This window comes from Drosophila yakuba, chromosome 3R, assembly GCF_016746365.2.
Source record: "Drosophila yakuba strain Tai18E2 chromosome 3R, Prin_Dyak_Tai18E2_2.1, whole genome shotgun sequence".
NCBI lineage: Eukaryota > Metazoa > Arthropoda > Insecta > Diptera > Drosophilidae > Drosophila > Drosophila yakuba.
In genome coordinates, this window is record NC_052530.2 from 30348083 (window position 1) to 30363931 (window position 15849).

General features: G+C 48.4%; 8 protein-coding genes across 10 annotated transcripts; 5 read left to right on the forward strand and 3 right to left on the reverse strand.

Annotated features, from left to right (window-relative positions):
* Positions 1-67: 67 nt before the first annotated feature.
* LOC6539034 (cleavage stimulation factor subunit 1) lies at positions 68-1528 on the reverse strand. Its single transcript, XM_002099500.4, has 2 exons — positions 508-1528; positions 68-454 (listed from the first exon to the last, which is right to left on the reverse strand). Exons 1-2 carry the CDS (start codon positions 1441-1443, stop codon positions 116-118), a joined length of 1275 nt encoding a protein of 424 aa, XP_002099536.1. The 5' UTR covers positions 1444-1528; the 3' UTR covers positions 68-115.
* Positions 1529-1599: 71 nt separating this feature from the next.
* Positions 1600-2571, forward strand: LOC6539035 (nucleolar protein 16). The gene is made up of 3 exons (XM_002099501.3): positions 1600-1792; positions 1871-2155; positions 2214-2571. The coding sequence occupies exons 1-3, from the start codon at positions 1695-1697 to the stop codon at positions 2452-2454; spliced, it is 624 nt and encodes a 207-aa protein (XP_002099537.1). The 5' UTR covers positions 1600-1694; the 3' UTR covers positions 2455-2571.
* A 435-nt stretch (positions 2572-3006) lies between these two features.
* Positions 3007-7870, forward strand: LOC6539036 (elongation factor 1-alpha 2). 2 transcript variants are annotated; one of them, XM_015193692.3, is made up of 5 exons: positions 3007-3040; positions 4313-4400; positions 4858-5707; positions 6199-6404; positions 6471-7870. In XM_015193692.3, the coding sequence occupies exons 3-5, from the start codon at positions 4885-4887 to the stop codon at positions 6828-6830; spliced, it is 1389 nt and encodes a 462-aa protein (XP_015049178.1). In that variant the 5' UTR covers positions 3007-3040; positions 4313-4400; positions 4858-4884; the 3' UTR covers positions 6831-7870. The 2 variants fall into 2 exon arrangements, with proteins under 2 accessions (XP_015049178.1, XP_002099538.1); XM_002099502.4 differs by lacking the exon at positions 3007-3040 and adding an exon at positions 4188-4245.
* A 163-nt stretch (positions 7871-8033) lies between these two features.
* On the forward strand, positions 8034-8786 carry LOC6539038 (tubulin-specific chaperone A). The gene is made up of 2 exons (XM_002099504.4): positions 8034-8395; positions 8459-8786. Exons 1-2 carry the CDS (start codon positions 8187-8189, stop codon positions 8580-8582), a joined length of 333 nt encoding a protein of 110 aa, XP_002099540.1. The 5' UTR covers positions 8034-8186; the 3' UTR covers positions 8583-8786.
* A 133-nt stretch (positions 8787-8919) lies between these two features.
* LOC6539039 lies at positions 8920-9802 on the forward strand. The gene is made up of 2 exons (XM_002099505.4): positions 8920-9539; positions 9598-9802. Exons 1-2 carry the CDS (start codon positions 8920-8922, stop codon positions 9713-9715), a joined length of 738 nt encoding a protein of 245 aa, XP_002099541.1. The 3' UTR covers positions 9716-9802.
* Positions 9797-10606, reverse strand: LOC6539040 (nucleoside diphosphate kinase). The gene is made up of 2 exons (XM_002099506.3): positions 10406-10606; positions 9797-10212 (listed from the first exon to the last, which is right to left on the reverse strand). The coding sequence occupies exons 1-2, from the start codon at positions 10589-10591 to the stop codon at positions 9880-9882; spliced, it is 519 nt and encodes a 172-aa protein (XP_002099542.1). The 5' UTR covers positions 10592-10606; the 3' UTR covers positions 9797-9879.
* A 395-nt stretch (positions 10607-11001) lies between these two features.
* LOC6539041 (deoxyhypusine hydroxylase) lies at positions 11002-12110 on the reverse strand. Its single transcript, XM_002099507.4, has one exon. The coding sequence runs from the start codon at positions 12018-12020 to the stop codon at positions 11112-11114; it is 909 nt and encodes a 302-aa protein (XP_002099543.1). The 5' UTR covers positions 12021-12110; the 3' UTR covers positions 11002-11111.
* A 98-nt stretch (positions 12111-12208) lies between these two features.
* Positions 12209-15780, forward strand: LOC6539042 (neurofilament heavy polypeptide). Of its 2 annotated transcripts, none has more exons than XM_002099508.4 (4): positions 12209-12667; positions 13762-14064; positions 14122-15124; positions 15183-15780. In XM_002099508.4, the coding sequence occupies exons 1-4, from the start codon at positions 12587-12589 to the stop codon at positions 15248-15250; spliced, it is 1455 nt and encodes a 484-aa protein (XP_002099544.1). In that variant the 5' UTR covers positions 12209-12586; the 3' UTR covers positions 15251-15780. The 2 variants fall into 2 exon arrangements, with proteins under 2 accessions (XP_002099544.1, XP_039231846.1); XM_039375912.2 differs by lacking the exon at positions 12209-12667 and adding an exon at positions 13602-13628.
* The last annotated feature ends 69 nt before the right edge of the window (positions 15781-15849 follow it).

The window sequence follows — 15849 nt, forward strand, 5'->3', positions numbered from 1 at the left end:
AACGTGTTTCAAACATATTTAATTCTGATGAAACCCCGAAAGCCTCGCAATAATTGAATACTGAAAATACATTTTATTCCTTAAAAGTTTATTCGATTTATGAAGCTTTATCCGTTTACTGATTATTGGCCCTTCGGTACCAGAAACGTGCGCGAAAGTCGTCGGAGCAGGTGAGGAAAGCAGGAGCGTTGGGCGAGTGCGTGATGTAGCGCACAGGTCCATTGTGTCCAAGCGAGTTGAGGGTTAGACGGCATCCGTTACGTGAGTTCCACGAGCAAAGCGAGGTGGTGGCCTCATCGGGAAACAGCACGTAGTCCTCCGTGTGGTTGAAAACAGCCTCCGTCTGGTGCTCCTGCTTGCCGGTGGTTCCAGCACCCGTGTACGTCTGAATAGGACGACTGGTGCACAACTCCCACAGATAAACCAGGGAATCCATACCGGAAGATAAGAGGTACTGAAAAGAATAGGTGAAAATCTTGCCAGCCACTACCCATAATCATTCCTTACCTTCCCGTTTCTGGTAAACTCTAGTGAGCAAATTGCCGCTCCGCCATGCGCCTCGGCAATCGTGTTGATGCACCGACCGCTGATCCCATCCCATATTTTTATGTCACCATCATAACTGCCGGTGGCGTAGAGTTTTCCCGTGGGCGAATATTTCACGCAAGTGACTCCAGCCTTGTGCTGCTGCGAGGGAATGGCGCTCACAAAGCATTGGGTGGTGGCCACATCGTAGACCCGTAAGACGTTGTGTTCCGTTCCGATGGCTACGTAGTCACCAGTAGGGTGAAAAGACAGGCACAGCACCGGCTCGCAGTCGGTAAACACCTTGTGGGCCTTCTTTACCGAGGGCTTGGCAATGTCAAACAATTTGACAGTGCCATCGCGGGAGGCGGAGGCCAGGATGTGCTCCTTGGGGTGGAACTCCAGATAGGACACTTCATCAGTGTGGTCATAGAGCGTGCGAATCACTGGATGGCCTTGTTGCTCCCTGCCCGGTTCGATGTCTTCGGGCGCAGACTTGGCCAGCATCCGCTCCACGTCCAGAATCTTGATGCTGGCATCCACACTCCCGGTGGCCACCAGCGAACCATCGCAGCTGAAGGCGCCGGCGCGACAGGCCTGTTTGTGCGAGGTCACGTACGCGGTTTCGTAGGAATGTGGTTCCGGGGCCAAAGCCGAAGCCTCCGGCTCGAACTCCAAGTCTATGCCGGGCAACACATCATCCGAGGGCGTCTTGACCTTGTCGCTCAGCGTCTGCATTCCTGCAATCATTACGTGCAGCAGGCGTTCACTCGGAGCGCACTGGTCCGCCTTCACCAGCATGGACAGCTCCATGGCGAACTTCTCCAGCCCGTCGTACATCAGCTGGCTGATCATTAGGCGATAGAGTATCTCCCGGTTCTTCACCAGGTTATTGGGGTCCAAAATCTCATCGCGCATGGTAGTAAAATTATATATTGTTTTCCGCGGATATAAACAAAATCTACAATTGTAGATAACGTCGTGGGAATCGTTATCGAAACAATTTGTCTTGCCGGTATGCCATCTTTAGCTGTGCTGGTAGTGAAATACTGGAATTTGGGTTTTGGTATTTTACGTACCACGGTCACTCCTAACAGCTGCAACACGTGCGGTTTTAAAATTGTTTTGAATTAAACATCGTTCGATTTCATTAACTAAACCTCACAACAATGAAGATCCGCAAGAATCATGCTCGCAAGCGTTACCGCTACAACGTAAACCGCAAGACGATGAATAAAACCCGGAGTTCCACTGGAAAAATTAAGGAGTAAGTTGGACCTTTGTGTGCTTACGAACAATTAAGTCAATAATAAGTTTACTTACTTCCTTATTATGATCTTATTAGCCCCAGAATGAAGAAGATGTGGATGGAGGACCAGCGTGTTGGCACCAACTTCAGTGAAATGGGATTGGCCCAGGACGTCAACAAGGCCATAGCGATTCCCAGCTACAAGAAGGATCGTCTCCTGGCGGCTCGAGTTGTGAATGGGTTTCTGGAGGAGGAGCTGGACGAGGATGAGCGTCGTGCACTTGGTCTCAAGAAACCAGTCGTGGAAGAGGGTCCAAAACGAGGATACGTGGTACAGGAACTAGAACAACTTGCTAGCGAGCGTGCCGACCCAGAATTCAGGTAAACGAATGCTTCTGCAATAGCCAACCGTCAAATTACAGGTTTTGTATTTGTTTAGATTGCCCAAGGGCGTGGTCAAGGAACTGTCCTACTTCCTTAACAAGCATAAGTTTAACTACAAAGCGATGGTTGCCGATCGGAAAAACTTTGGCCAATTGACGTGGCGGCAGTTTCGCTTGAAGATTCGTAGATTTATGTCGATTCCGGAGCAGTTCAACGTTTACCTGGAGCAGAAGAAGCTGCCCGTGGGCGTGAAACCGGACTGGGAGGAATACGAGTCGGATAGTGAATGGAAATAATGGCTCCTAGCCAATGCACATTATAATAGTTTTGGGGTTCTAATGCTATTACTTGTAATGTTTAGACTTACTATAATTCTTTAAATACAATAAAATAGGCAAGTAAAGACGAACGCATCGTGTGATTGTGTCCTTTTTCTTGAGAAAGTAAAATAGTTACACTCCGAAACATTACCGATAATTATAAAGTCGAAGTAACGGTATTTTTCGAATTCATTGCTGTCGAACTTAACTCTGTCGTACGACAGGGTGAGAGGAAAGAGCTTGCGGTCTCATTTCAACGCACATGCGAATAGTGTGCAAAATGTCAATTGCAATTAGAGGTGAGTGCATAATTTTACTGGCAGCCCTTAAATAAGTACAAAAGTTTCAATAAATTTTAAGTTATTTGCAATAGGCTCTCCGTTTAAGGAGGTAAAAGTAATGCAACGCCGCCAGTGCGTCCAATTATCCTTATAATGCAATAGAACTCACAAAAGCCCTTTCCACACAGTGAATCCTGTGCCATCTCTAGGTCGGAATCAGTTCAGTGCCGTTCAGCTCAGCATCGTTCGCTTTTTCGGTCTTTCCGTTTTGTGATTTCGAGGTAAGTGCACGCAGAGCTCCCGTAAAAATTCGAAAATTGGCAATATTAATAGTCATTGATTGGTTTTGCAAAAGTGAAATGGGTAATCCCCCGATTTCCCCACCTTCCGTAACTAGCCGGATTTTTACTCGATTTTCCGGACCAAAAGAAAGTTTTCCGAAAAGTGAGAGAGAGAGTGTAAGTGATTTGCGCTGCCGGCCGGTTTCCTCATTCTTTTTGCATAATAGCCGCTTGGGAATAACGGTGTCCGGGCTGCGTAAATCGATTAGAATTGGAAATTGGGTTTCCAGCGACCTCAAAATGCAAGTAAATTAATAAAGTCGCATAGACTTTCGAATTCCAACATGGCGGCCGGCTGCATGTGTGTGCGCGTTCGATTTCGCCTGGATTGTTCATGTTTCGGATTCCCGTTCCCACGTCGTTTATTCCCGAGTTTCTATTGGAATTCGCATGCAGAAAACGAAATCTGCGGCATGACACATGGTGGGCAGATTATTTCCCTGCCCTGCATCTCTGTCGAAGTATTTTTGCATATGCCTCCCTTCCGCCCCCTTTGCTTTCTTGCAATTTGCACTTCGATGCAAATACAGAGATTTAAAAATAACATGCAGGAAAATCGGCAAGTGAAACTGTCACTAGGGTAGAAAATAAATCACAACGCCCTGCAGTTCTCGCCGTCTCTTTCCTTCCCCTCTCCGCCTGAGCAGCAAGTGCACTGCGCCCGTTCGCCGTCCCTTTCGCTCCCACTCTCCGTCTCCGTCTGCAGTTTTTCACCCTTTGGAATCGCGCAATTTTCGCCGCACGACCGCCGCCGAATGCCGATGCTTTTGGCCATTTCCCGTTGAATTTCTATTTCACCGTCCTGCGAAAGCTGCCAAATTTCGCCATTTCGACATTTGGCTTGAATGAAATCGTTTTGTGTGTGATTTCCATTGGTTTTCCCACTCAAGAAGCCGGCCGGCACATTTTCGCCTTGGACTGCCGCAATGTTTGTCGCACTTCCCGGCTTTCTAGCGAGGTATTCTCTTCGGCCTAATCCTCTCCAGCCGAGGAGAGTGCATTTCCCCAGTACGCACACTTCGGCTCCAAGTTCGTTTCTGTCTGGGGCTCGGTATCGATTTTTCGCCCGGTGCACTTCGGCAGAGGGATATACACGGCAGTCTTTAACCAACAGACACTTGGATTGGTCGTGGTCCGGCTGCAGAGTACGGAAACTCCGTATTGAAGTCATAAACTGTCATTGTCATCTCAACGTTTTCCTTATAATTCCAGGATATTGCGTCCAGTGGATTTGTGGTCAGTTTTTGATAGCACTGCGTTGCCCAGTAATAAGCAGCTCAAGAAAGTCCCGTGAAAACAGGTGAGTTTTTTCTAAGGGCTTGCCGGAAATGCTGCAGACATTTGTGGGCTCAAGAAAAGCTGGGAAATGGGTGTAATTCTTAATGGTACAAAAAAAGTTGTTCCTGTGACGTACACTTTAAAAGAAGTCCAAAAATACATAGAATCATTTTCGTTTTATTCAGAATAACAGTCAATTTTAATTAATTTGTTTTTTTGTTTTATTCTTTAAATGCTTAAAACTCGCATTTCCAATGAACAAAAGTTCTCTGTTTTTCCCCTGGTGTACATTTGTGCATGTCTGTGTGAACTGTGCTTTTGGTGTCTACACCACGATGACACGACCCACAGCATACAGACGTCACTCGTCTGCACCACCCATTAAGTTCAGACCCACATTGGCATGCTGCCTCCCTGCGACCGGAAACCACCCACTTTGCTCATCCATTTTCTTTCTGCATCCCTCTTTCTCCCGGCAGCTCTAAACGATAGCTTAATCTGAAAGGATGGGCAAGGAGAAGATCCATATTAACATTGTGGTCATTGGCCATGTGGACTCCGGCAAGTCGACGACCACCGGCCACCTGATCTACAAATGCGGCGGCATCGACAAGCGTACGATCGAGAAGTTCGAGAAGGAGGCCCAGGAAATGGGAAAGGGCTCGTTCAAGTATGCTTGGGTGCTGGACAAGCTGAAGGCGGAGCGGGAGCGCGGCATCACCATCGACATTGCCCTGTGGAAGTTCGAGACGTCCAAGTACTATGTGACCATTATCGATGCCCCTGGTCATAGGGATTTCATCAAGAACATGATTACCGGTACCTCTCAGGCCGATTGTGCGGTGCTGATAGTCGCCGCCGGAACTGGTGAGTTCGAGGCCGGGATCTCCAAGAACGGGCAGACCCGCGAGCACGCCCTTTTGGCCTTTACGCTGGGCGTGAAGCAGCTCATTGTGGGCGTCAACAAGATGGACTCCACTGAGCCGCCGTACAGCGAGGCCCGCTACGAGGAGATCAAGAAGGAGGTGTCCTCGTACATCAAGAAGATTGGCTACAATCCGGCCTCGGTGGCCTTCGTCCCCATCTCCGGATGGCACGGCGACAATATGCTGGAGCCCTCCGAGAAGATGCCCTGGTTCAAGGGATGGTCCGTGGAGCGCAAGGAAGGCAAGGCAGAAGGCAAGTGCTTGATCGACGCGCTGGACGCGATCCTGCCACCCCAGCGTCCCACCGACAAGCCGCTGCGTCTGCCCCTCCAGGATGTCTACAAGATCGGAGGCATCGGAACCGTACCAGTGGGTCGTGTGGAGACTGGTCTCCTCAAGCCAGGTAAAGCTCAACTTCCTTGTCTTTCGGGTTGATAATGGGGGGTGTAGGCACTCCTTTCTCTTCGGGTATTTCACACATGTATTCTGTGGAATTTGGGTCGACAGTGGGCTGCGACTCCAACTCCCACCGCCTCCAAGCGAAGCTCGCGACGAAGTCTTGCGCATGTATGCATTATTGAGCGAACGTCTTCGTCGAGAGCGAGACCCTCCACCTCCTGCACTTGGGGAAATATTTGATTCCCCCTCCAAAGAAATTCCATTTCCAAAAGGAAAGTGAAAGGCCATTCAATTAAAAAAACCTATAAACCTTTAAACTTTTGGTTCTGGTTTTGTGCTTATAAAAATATAATAATATATGTAAAATACCCCGATACCCTTCGATTCACGTTTCTCTCTCTGTATGCTGTATGCACCCACCCCCAACCAAAAGTCCATGCATAACGTACGGATATGTAACTCAGCTCGGTCGCTTCGTTTCCGGTTTCGTTTCAGGCATGGTCGTCAACTTTGCGCCGGTCAACCTGGTCACCGAAGTAAAGTCGGTGGAGATGCACCACGAGGCTCTCACCGAGGCGATGCCCGGCGACAACGTCGGCTTCAACGTCAAGAACGTGTCTGTGAAGGAGCTCCGTCGTGGCTACGTGGCCGGCGATTCCAAGAACAATCCTCCTAGGGGAGCAGCCGATTTTACCGCTCAGGTAGAGTAAAGAACATTGAAAATCTCTAATAGGTGGACTCATCTCTGCTTGCTTTTCCGCCCATAGGTGATTGTGCTCAACCATCCGGGTCAGATTGCCAATGGCTACACTCCCGTTTTGGATTGCCACACGGCGCACATTGCCTGCAAGTTTTCCGAGATCAAGGAGAAGTGCGACCGTCGTACGGGCAAGACCACCGAGACGGAGCCGAAGGCTATCAAGTCCGGGGATGCGGCCATCATTGTGCTGGTGCCCAGCAAGCCGCTGTGCGTAGAGAGCTTCCAGGAGTTCCCACCGCTGGGACGGTTCGCTGTGCGCGATATGAGGCAGACCGTGGCCGTGGGCGTCATCAAGTCGGTCAACTTTAAAGAGACGACCTCGGGCAAGGTGACAAAAGCCGCTGAGAAGGCACAGAAGAAGAAATAACTAGGGTGCCAGCAGAACAACGTCATCACTCGAACCCAACAGCAACAAGAACAGACGGCTAGAGCAACAGCAACAACACACAACAACAATACACATCTCAAAATTATAATACCCACTCGACGATCAAAATCACACCTTAGCTCCATGGCAACCGAGACACCAATTACTACTATTACTAGCTGCAGGCAGAGGCAGATATTAGCCGAAATCGAGCAGATTATACCCTATATAATAACCACACGTACGATTAGCGAGGAGAGAGGCATCAGCTGCAGCGAGGATGCGAAGGAGGAGTCCTTCCAGCTGGCCGGATCTGTTTTGGTCGCCTTCGCCGTGGTGGTGGTCTACTGCAGCTATCTGAACATGTATCGTCACCGCAAGTCCTTTCGCAGGAAACCAACCACTGACCACTCCGTAGAGTGGATAGGGACCTCCGGAGCACTGCTGTAGCCTGCCCCTTCGATATATACTCATCTCTACAACTAACCTTACATTTGATTAGCAGCCATACATCCGGTCGCATCCACCTGTTTCGAATGGATTTTAAACACTTTTTATACTTTTGATAAGTCAAGTCGGAGGCATTCGATTTAAAATCTATTAAAATATGTAATTTCCGAATTTAGTTGTAAACCACGTCCAAAAACCACGCTCCCAAAGATCCCCTGAACCAAAAAGACTACATTCGCAATGAATTCAAAATTTTCTCTTGAAACCAAAAGACAAATGCTTAAGAAGTATTACAAAAAAGAAATCAACATTACACACATAATCATGCGGTTTTGAAAACATTCTAAATGTTTCATCGAGCCTCATTTGCATTTGCATTTGCATACTACATAATATACGTTAACCACATGTCATTTCATTGCCCATAATAACCTGCATATTATACACGTTAATCTCACACTCTGAATTTATACAAATCGAAAACAATTGTAACCGACACCAGAACAATTCTTGGATACAGAACATGTTGCTTGATACAAGATCTTTTAAATGATGAGAAAAATAAAGGAAGCTTAACCGTAAATTCCACACACGCACATCTTTTAATTTAAAAGCGGAAATAATAGCCATTGCTTCATAAAATGCATCAATCTTAAGATAAAATTCAAATTTGGCGGTTCGGAGTGGTTCATTTAACTGGTTCCGCCGATGAAGCAGGGGTGACAACCCTGGCTCTGACTCACTGCGCGCTCCGTACAAAAACAACAAAGAAAGCGTTGCTAACCACACCGAATCTCAGCCGGCTGTTCAAAGTTTAGTCGAATTAACTGTGATTCAGGCCAGGAACTCCTCGTCGAGCTCTACTAACTTCAGTTCCTAGTAGAACGCAGCGGAGACCGCACAAAAATGACAGACCCTCGCATCCGGCAGCTGGTAATTAAGTCCGGAGTGGTCAGGCGGTTGACCAGGGAGAAGTACTGCTACGCCAAGGAAGTGGTGACCGAGCAGGCCAGGATGGAGAAGCTCAGGGGCGACGGAGCGGACGACCACGTACTGCGCAAGCAGGAGGAGGTCATCCAGGAATGCATCATGATGGTCCCTGACTCCAAGAGAAGGTATGTACAAATGCGTACTTCAATTTCACTCTTCGAAAGTCTAATGTGACGTTCCTTTCACAGACTGCAAAAGGAGTATGAGGTTCTGGAGAAGTACCTCGCCGATGAGCAGGACCTCCAGGAGACAGAGGCGTATTCGAAGGCAGCGGAGATCCTCAAAGCAGCCAAAGCTGAACTGGAGGCCTAAGACTACCCCAACACCTCATTTACTGCCCCTTAATGTCAGCATTATTGCAAATTCCTGAAGGCAATTCCATCTTTAAGTTCTGAGCTGCAGTGCGGCTCGGATCCCTATTATTATTATTAAGCTAATACTCTCCTCTCTGGTTTTGATTTAAAATAAATAACATTATATTTTTTGTATATTTATTACAAAGAATCGCTACCGCCACCAGCCTTCTTTTAATTAACTTAAAATGTCGTATTTCACTAAATAAAAATAATTTATATTCAGATATTTTAAAACCACCCCCAATCTGCGCTTTCAGACGTTTACCAACACAGACACAAAAAACCAAAATAAAATGACACCGCCGCATAAAAAGCATAGATTGAGTGAAATTAAAGCCAATATTCAGCTAGTTATAGGGAGTTTGGGGCAACTGGAGCAACAGAGCAGCGGGTCAGGGCGCAATTTCGATGAGCACCTGGCGGAGGAACTGCAGCGGAGCACGGCAACCCTGCTGGATGAACTTGATCAAGTGCCGGCCCAACAAGTAGTTGACGAACAAAAACAAAGAAAACGCCGGCGACGCTTAGACAGACGAAGCAAACGGCGGGTGAAACTTGCATCCATCAAATCTGAGCCCACAGAACAGAAGTACTCAATAGAACCGCCCCGGAATCCCGCACTGAAACAGGCGGAACACATATCCCTGCGCAAGCAACGGGATGCAGCCTCTATTTTGGAGACCTTCGACCTTCTGGAGAAACTATGCGAATCTCGTGGGGGAGACAAAGCTGCCCTTAGCCAAAAACTAACCCACATGCGTCGTGTTTGGCGAAGAGTCCAAGAGGAGACTCAAGCTGGCAATGTCAAGGAGTCCAAGAAGGTGGCTTCACTCGAATCTCAATGGAAGGCTGTGTTCTTCGGCCCATCTATGCCAGCGACTAAAGTGAATAAGGGGAAATTTCTTGAAATTCGGTAGGACTAGGGAAACACATTATCCAGAAGCATATCTTAACTTAGATGATTCTTGCAGCTCCACATGGGATTCTTACATAAGCTACTGCGGCAGGGGCTCCTGTATACCCAGAGGATGGGTGCTGCCACCAACAAAGCCAACAGCTCAGTGGGCGACCTACCGATGTACCACTTAGAACACTTTGACTTTTACTACCTTATGGAGACCGTGAAAAGCATACCAAACCCCACATCCCACATAAAAAAGCAAGATTATCTACTAATTATCGTGGAATTTTATTTCTTTAGAAGAATCAATCTGTATTCAGCTTAGATAAGGGCAAGCAATTGCAGCAGCCGCCTATTCGTAGATCCAGTCCTTGGCGGCCGGGGTCCAGGTGACCAGCTCCTTCTCGTTGAACCACAGGGCGATCTCCTTCTCGGCAGACTCGACGGCATCGGAGCCGTGGATGATGTTGCGTCCGACCTGGATGCAGAAGTCACCGCGGATGGTGCCGGGCAGGGAGTCGGCGGGGTTGGTGGCGCCGAGCATCTGGCGACCGGTCTTGACCACATTCAGACCCTCCCACACCATGGGGACCACGGGGCCGGAGTTCATGTAGTTGACGAGTCCGGGGAAGAAGGGGCGGGCGGACAGATCGGCGTAGTGCTTCTCCAGCAGCTCCTTGGAGGCCTGGTTACAAAACGGTTCGTTATCAGTTAATTGCAGTTCTGACCTCTAGACACATGTCATTGCGATGATGACGCCTGCACCCAGCCTTTGAGGTTAGGTCCGATGGCAACCCCGCGTGGGGCAACCCTTTCCCTTCCCACGTATGTACGTGCATATATCTATTGATTGCTTTCTAATCGAATTAGCCACTTACCCAGGTGAACTTCAGGGCGACCAGCTTGAAGCCCTTCTGCTCGAAGCGCTCGATGATCTTGCCGACGAGTCCGCGCTGGACGCCATCGGGCTTGACCATGATGAAAGTCCTCTCCTTGTTAGCCGCCATTGTCGCCGAGATTACAGAAAAGAATGCCAAAATCGTGCCGAGCATCAGGAGCTTCATGTGTTCGCCGTTGCAAAAAAATCCCGAATACGAAATGCCGGCCAAGTGAATTTGTGGGCAATCGTTAAGTGGTCACACTGAGCAGCCGCGTTCTAAAGCTTTCATTTTTCCGGGGATTTTTAGAATCAATTTTAGATCAACTAATTCTTTAATTTATATATTTTTTATTTATAACTGTTTTAGTGGGACTGTCGTCTTGTGCAAATATTTTAAGGCTACAATAATATAAACTCAATTAATGATGAAATAGGTAGTTTAACTTCAAATTGCCAAAAACATTTAAAAACAAAAGACTGACAAGTTTCCCATTATAGATGATGAAATCCCCGGAATACTAGGCACCCATCAGCATCACCAGTCCCATCAGTTGAATCATCCCTCCAGCAGGTTAATCAAAAACAACAGGGAAGTCACGTTTAACGACTCGATAAGATTAGGTCCATGTAATCACAGTAGTGATAAAACAATACAAGTTTACAAATAATATATACAGCTGGTAGATGCAAATGTCGGGCGCAATTCACTTGGTGGCGTCTAGTTTGGCCAGGCCGTCGGCGTACTGGAACTCCGGACTGTTCTCGTACTCGCACATGTCCAGGGCGATGACGCAGCTTTCCTTGACCACACGCTTGTCGTCCTCAGCGTAGCGGTTTAAGATCTGAATGCAATCATCCGTGGCGATGGCGCCGAGGGCCTCGGCACACTCGTGACGCACCATTTCGTTTTCCAGGCGATCCTCCAGATTCTCTTGAAGGAAGGGAATGCTGCAGGGTTCCTGCAGCTGGCCCAGGACGAAGGCCACCTCGTGGCGGAAGAGGGCGGATGAGTCCTTTAGTCCCTCGGCAATGGCCAAAACGCTCTCTTCGGTGCGCAGGTTCCGCAGGCTGAACATGGCCCTATACCGATCGAACAGGGTCTGCTGGGCATCCAGATAAATGGTCTTCAGCTCGGTGACGCTCTTGTCGCCGGCAGTTGGTGGTGAGGGATCAACGGAGGCGTAGGGGTTGCTGTCATCGACCTTTTGGCCACTCTGCAGCCAGCGGACGCGGTCCAGAGCAATGGCACACGTTTCGGCCACCTCCACCACTGGATCTTGTTTGTACTCCTCCAGAATTGGCAGCACATCTGGGTGCCCGATGGCTCCCATGGCCTCCGCAGCCTCGTGGCGCACCATCGGCTCCTGGGCAGTGTCCTTCAGCACCTTGGTGAGGATGTCCAGCGCCTGGGCATCCTGCATCTGACCCAAGCAGTAGGCCAGCTCATGTTTGAGTAGGGCGGAATCATCGTCGAAGGCTTTGCTGATCGCCTCGATGGCCGTGCCTCCGCCGATGTTCTTCAGCGTGAAGAGAGCTCGAAAGCGCTCCTTAAGCGGGCGGTCCTTGTTGTTCAGGACGCCTCCAATGGCCTCGATTTGCTGCTGCGAAACCATTTTAATGCGGTGTGGATTTATAAATAAAAATATCTACGAAAGGCCGCGTGCGGTGTAGCAGTGTGCCCATATACTCAGTACTTGAAAATACCAAAACAATATTCCGACTATCGCCAGGTAATCGATATATCAGTGTAATCGATTAATTAAGAATCGATAGAACGGCGCTGCCAACTCCCATCAATTACAAATTGTGCATCACTAGCAAGAAGCAGTTTAGTTACGTTTACTCCGTGCGAGCGCGATACTAAAAGTCAGTAAAAAGTGGAAAAGCGAACGTTTTATGCACAGAAAGTATACGAAAGTACTGACTCAGTCCTTGCGCAGCATCGGTTACCAAAAAAACGGATCTTCACGGTGCAAAGTTCCCGCAAAATCGGCATTTCTGAAAGTTGCGCGTTCACGGTATGCGAAGCGTGGCGTGTGTGTCGAGTTGAGTTACCTGTAATTGTGTGCGCCTGCGAGAGTGGAAGTGGAGTAAACCTCGCCACCGTTTCAAAGTTTTGGAAACATATAGGAATTGCGAAACCATCAGTACCGCTCAGCTTTTAATCTGAACCTGAACCATGTCGGAGGCAACTGTGGCCCAAAAGCCGGAGGCGGTGGAAGTTGTGGAGGCGGCAACGGGTGACGAGAAGAAGACTCCCGTAAGTAGCCGCACATACACATATTTAGCGACAATTAACATAGCACGGCGATAACGCACACCAGCATGGGTTCTGCTTTGCTTTGCCCGAATTATCTGCGGTATTTTTCCAAAATAACTGTGTGTGTATATGGGCACTCGGATGTGGTGCATTTTCACCATTTCCCTTTGTGCGATGTGTTCGTTTTCTATTTACGTTTCTTTTTTCAACGTCTACCCTCGTGTGCGCGCGCTTTTCGCTTTTTCCTGTCCACTTTCCAACTCCCCCTCCCCTGCTATTGAAGCCAGCAGCATGTGTGCGTGTGTGTATACGTGTGTAGCTACTCGCCGAAGAAGAAGAGACGATGAGATGACGAGAGAAGCAGAGGCAATCGGCGATTCCCTTTCGGGCTCACGTTTTGCCGCTGCCGCCGCGTCTCGTTTGTTTTTATTTTTGCTTGTTCCCTTTTCGACTTTTTGTTGTTTGCTGTACTTTGTCATACACAGCGGCACGAACACTTGCATCCGCTCCGCGGTGTTGCGTATGTGTATGTATGCGCAACGTTGCGCTCTAGATTCGGTTCCATTTTTTAGCGGCGACTATACTAATAGATATTCAACGTACATATGTACATATCGATGACTAGCTCAACTCCCCCGATCGACAGCTATTAGTGTGGTGGGTTAGTTTGGGGTCTGTACTGTGAACTCAGCTGCAAGCGGGACTGTGCGGGTGCAACTGTTGCGGTCACTTGGCCATGTCAACAATAGTACAGTGCGCACTGGGATTAAAATATTAAAATACTGCCGATAAGAGTTTAAATACGTGAACTGAACGATACCCTTTCCCTATAATTGCATTTTGGAGTCACTAGCAAAGCATCGTGCATTCGCATAAACAGAAGCCGTTTTGCACATGTTTTGGTTTTTATGCATTGCACTTTTGACTAAAATATATTAACTACAGAATTATGGATTATCAGGTATATTATAAAGACTAGGCATGAAATGGCAACTTTATTCCCTCAAGTTTTGAGTTTTGGCGGGAAATCAAAAACTTCTAAAAATATATACTATACTAAAATATAACCGAAACCGATCTTTTCTCTATTGCAGAAACGCACTCCCAAACGCCGCTCGTTCATTGAGCGGGCGCAGCAGGAAAGCGAGGAGCTTGTGCGAACGATGGGTGGCAGCCTGGAGCTGGCGGGCGGGCGGCGGACGCGGTCTAGCACTCGAGGAACGCCGACGCGAGCCTCCGAGACAGTGACGCCGCCTCCCAGCAAAAAGGCGCGCACATCTCCGGCCTCGGCCACCAAGGCCAGCGCGGCAAAGGGACGCGGAGCACGTAAGCTAGACGTTGGCGGTGATGAGCCCGAGCAAGAGCTGGAGAAGGTACAAACACCGGTCAAAGGAAAGGTAAGCAAATTATCTGGTCTTATTATCATTGCAAGCTAACGAACAAGCTTCTTTTAGGGAGCTGCCAAGAAGGACAAGAAAGAGGTCAAGAAGCAGGAGAAGGCAACCGAGGAAGAGGCGCCGGAGGAGGCGAAGGAAGATGTAGTTGAGCCTAAAGAGAAAGACGCCAGTCCAGCCGAGGTCGAGGACCAACCGGATGGAGTGGAGAATCTGCCTGCAGTGGCGGAGGAGAAGCCGAACCATGTTGATGAAGTCAAACCAGCATCAGAAGACCCCAAGAATTCAACCGAAGAGGTGCCAAAAGTCGAAGAGCCATTGAAGTCAAGCGGGAAAACCTCGGAAAATGGAGCCTCTACAGACACTGCCGCTGCACCTGAAGAACCTGCTTCTGTTATGGATGTGGACGAAGATGAGACGGCCGTCGAAAGCACACCTTCCGCAGATAAAGAAAAGGTATCAGCCGAAGAAAAGGAATCCGAACAGAAGTCAGAGGAAAGTGCAGCAGAAGTTGTGGAGTCCAAGGAGCAAAGTGAGCCAGCCAAGGAACCCACACCAGAACCAATGGAAGTGGACGCGAGTTCGAAGGGCAGTTCCGACACCGCACAAGTAGACACACCATCCACCGAGAAACTTTCCGCCGCTCCAGAAACAGAAGCAGACGCAAAGGCAACAGAGTCTAGCAGTGATGTGGTGGAAGAGGCCACAGAGGTCAAAGAAACAGTTCCAGAAGTGCCTGTTGCCGAGCCCAAGGAAGCAGAAAGCACTGTGGAGTCTGCGGAAGAGGTTACGGAAACCAGCACCACAGTGGTGACAGAGCCCAAGGAAACCGCCGACAGCGAAGAGCCCAGCAAGGCTGTGGACTCTGCGGAAGCCAAGGAGGCCGTGAGCAATACGGACGAGAGTGCCGCGCCTGTTTCAGTTGAGGTTTCTGCCGCCCCCGCCTCCAATGATGTCAGCAAGCCCTCGGAAGCCGATGCAACCGTGGTCAAGACTGCCGACAGTCCTGCAAAGGAACCACTGGAGATCAGCGAGGTCAAGAAGGCCGAAATTAATATTAATGGTGAGTTAGAAAAGTATTTTTAATCATGGACCCAACTAATGACAAGTTTCTTTCCAAGGTGAGCCCAAGATCGTCAACAGTTCCGCCGAGGTGGCCGAGAATGCTGCGCCAAAAGTGTGTAACTAGACAAATCCCACCGATGGACAATCAACAACTTTAATGCGTTGCGGATGTGTACAAAAGCATCTTCAGCTCGCCCGCCGAGTTGGTCTGATGTCGCCAACTACATGCAAACATTTAAGAGTTTCCCCAAACAAAGCTACGATTTTCTTTTTTAATTGATCACTTGATTTCGTACTCAGAAATCCCTTCACTTTCATGATAGTTTCGCGTCCTCCAGTATTTGGTTGACGCGAGGGACGCCATAGGCTGCAATCGATGCTGGACTTTCAATGCTGCAGTGTGTGCGTCAGCTGGACAGACAACAAAAATAATTAGGCAGTAGTACCAGTCCCCAAAACCCTCCCACCCACTTCCCGGAATTGCACAGACAGATTGTAAAATGCATCTTAATATAATATGTATGTGGATAATTAATCAAATTGGAATCAAACAAATTATACATTAACGGAAATGTATGTAAAATAGATGTTTTTAAATTGTAAGACATTAATATCCTTAATTATAAAACCAATTGGACAACACTCAACAAATAAGCAAACGGATCGCGGACATATTTTTACTATTGTAACGCAATACAAATGGACTGCGGCTTTAAGATACGT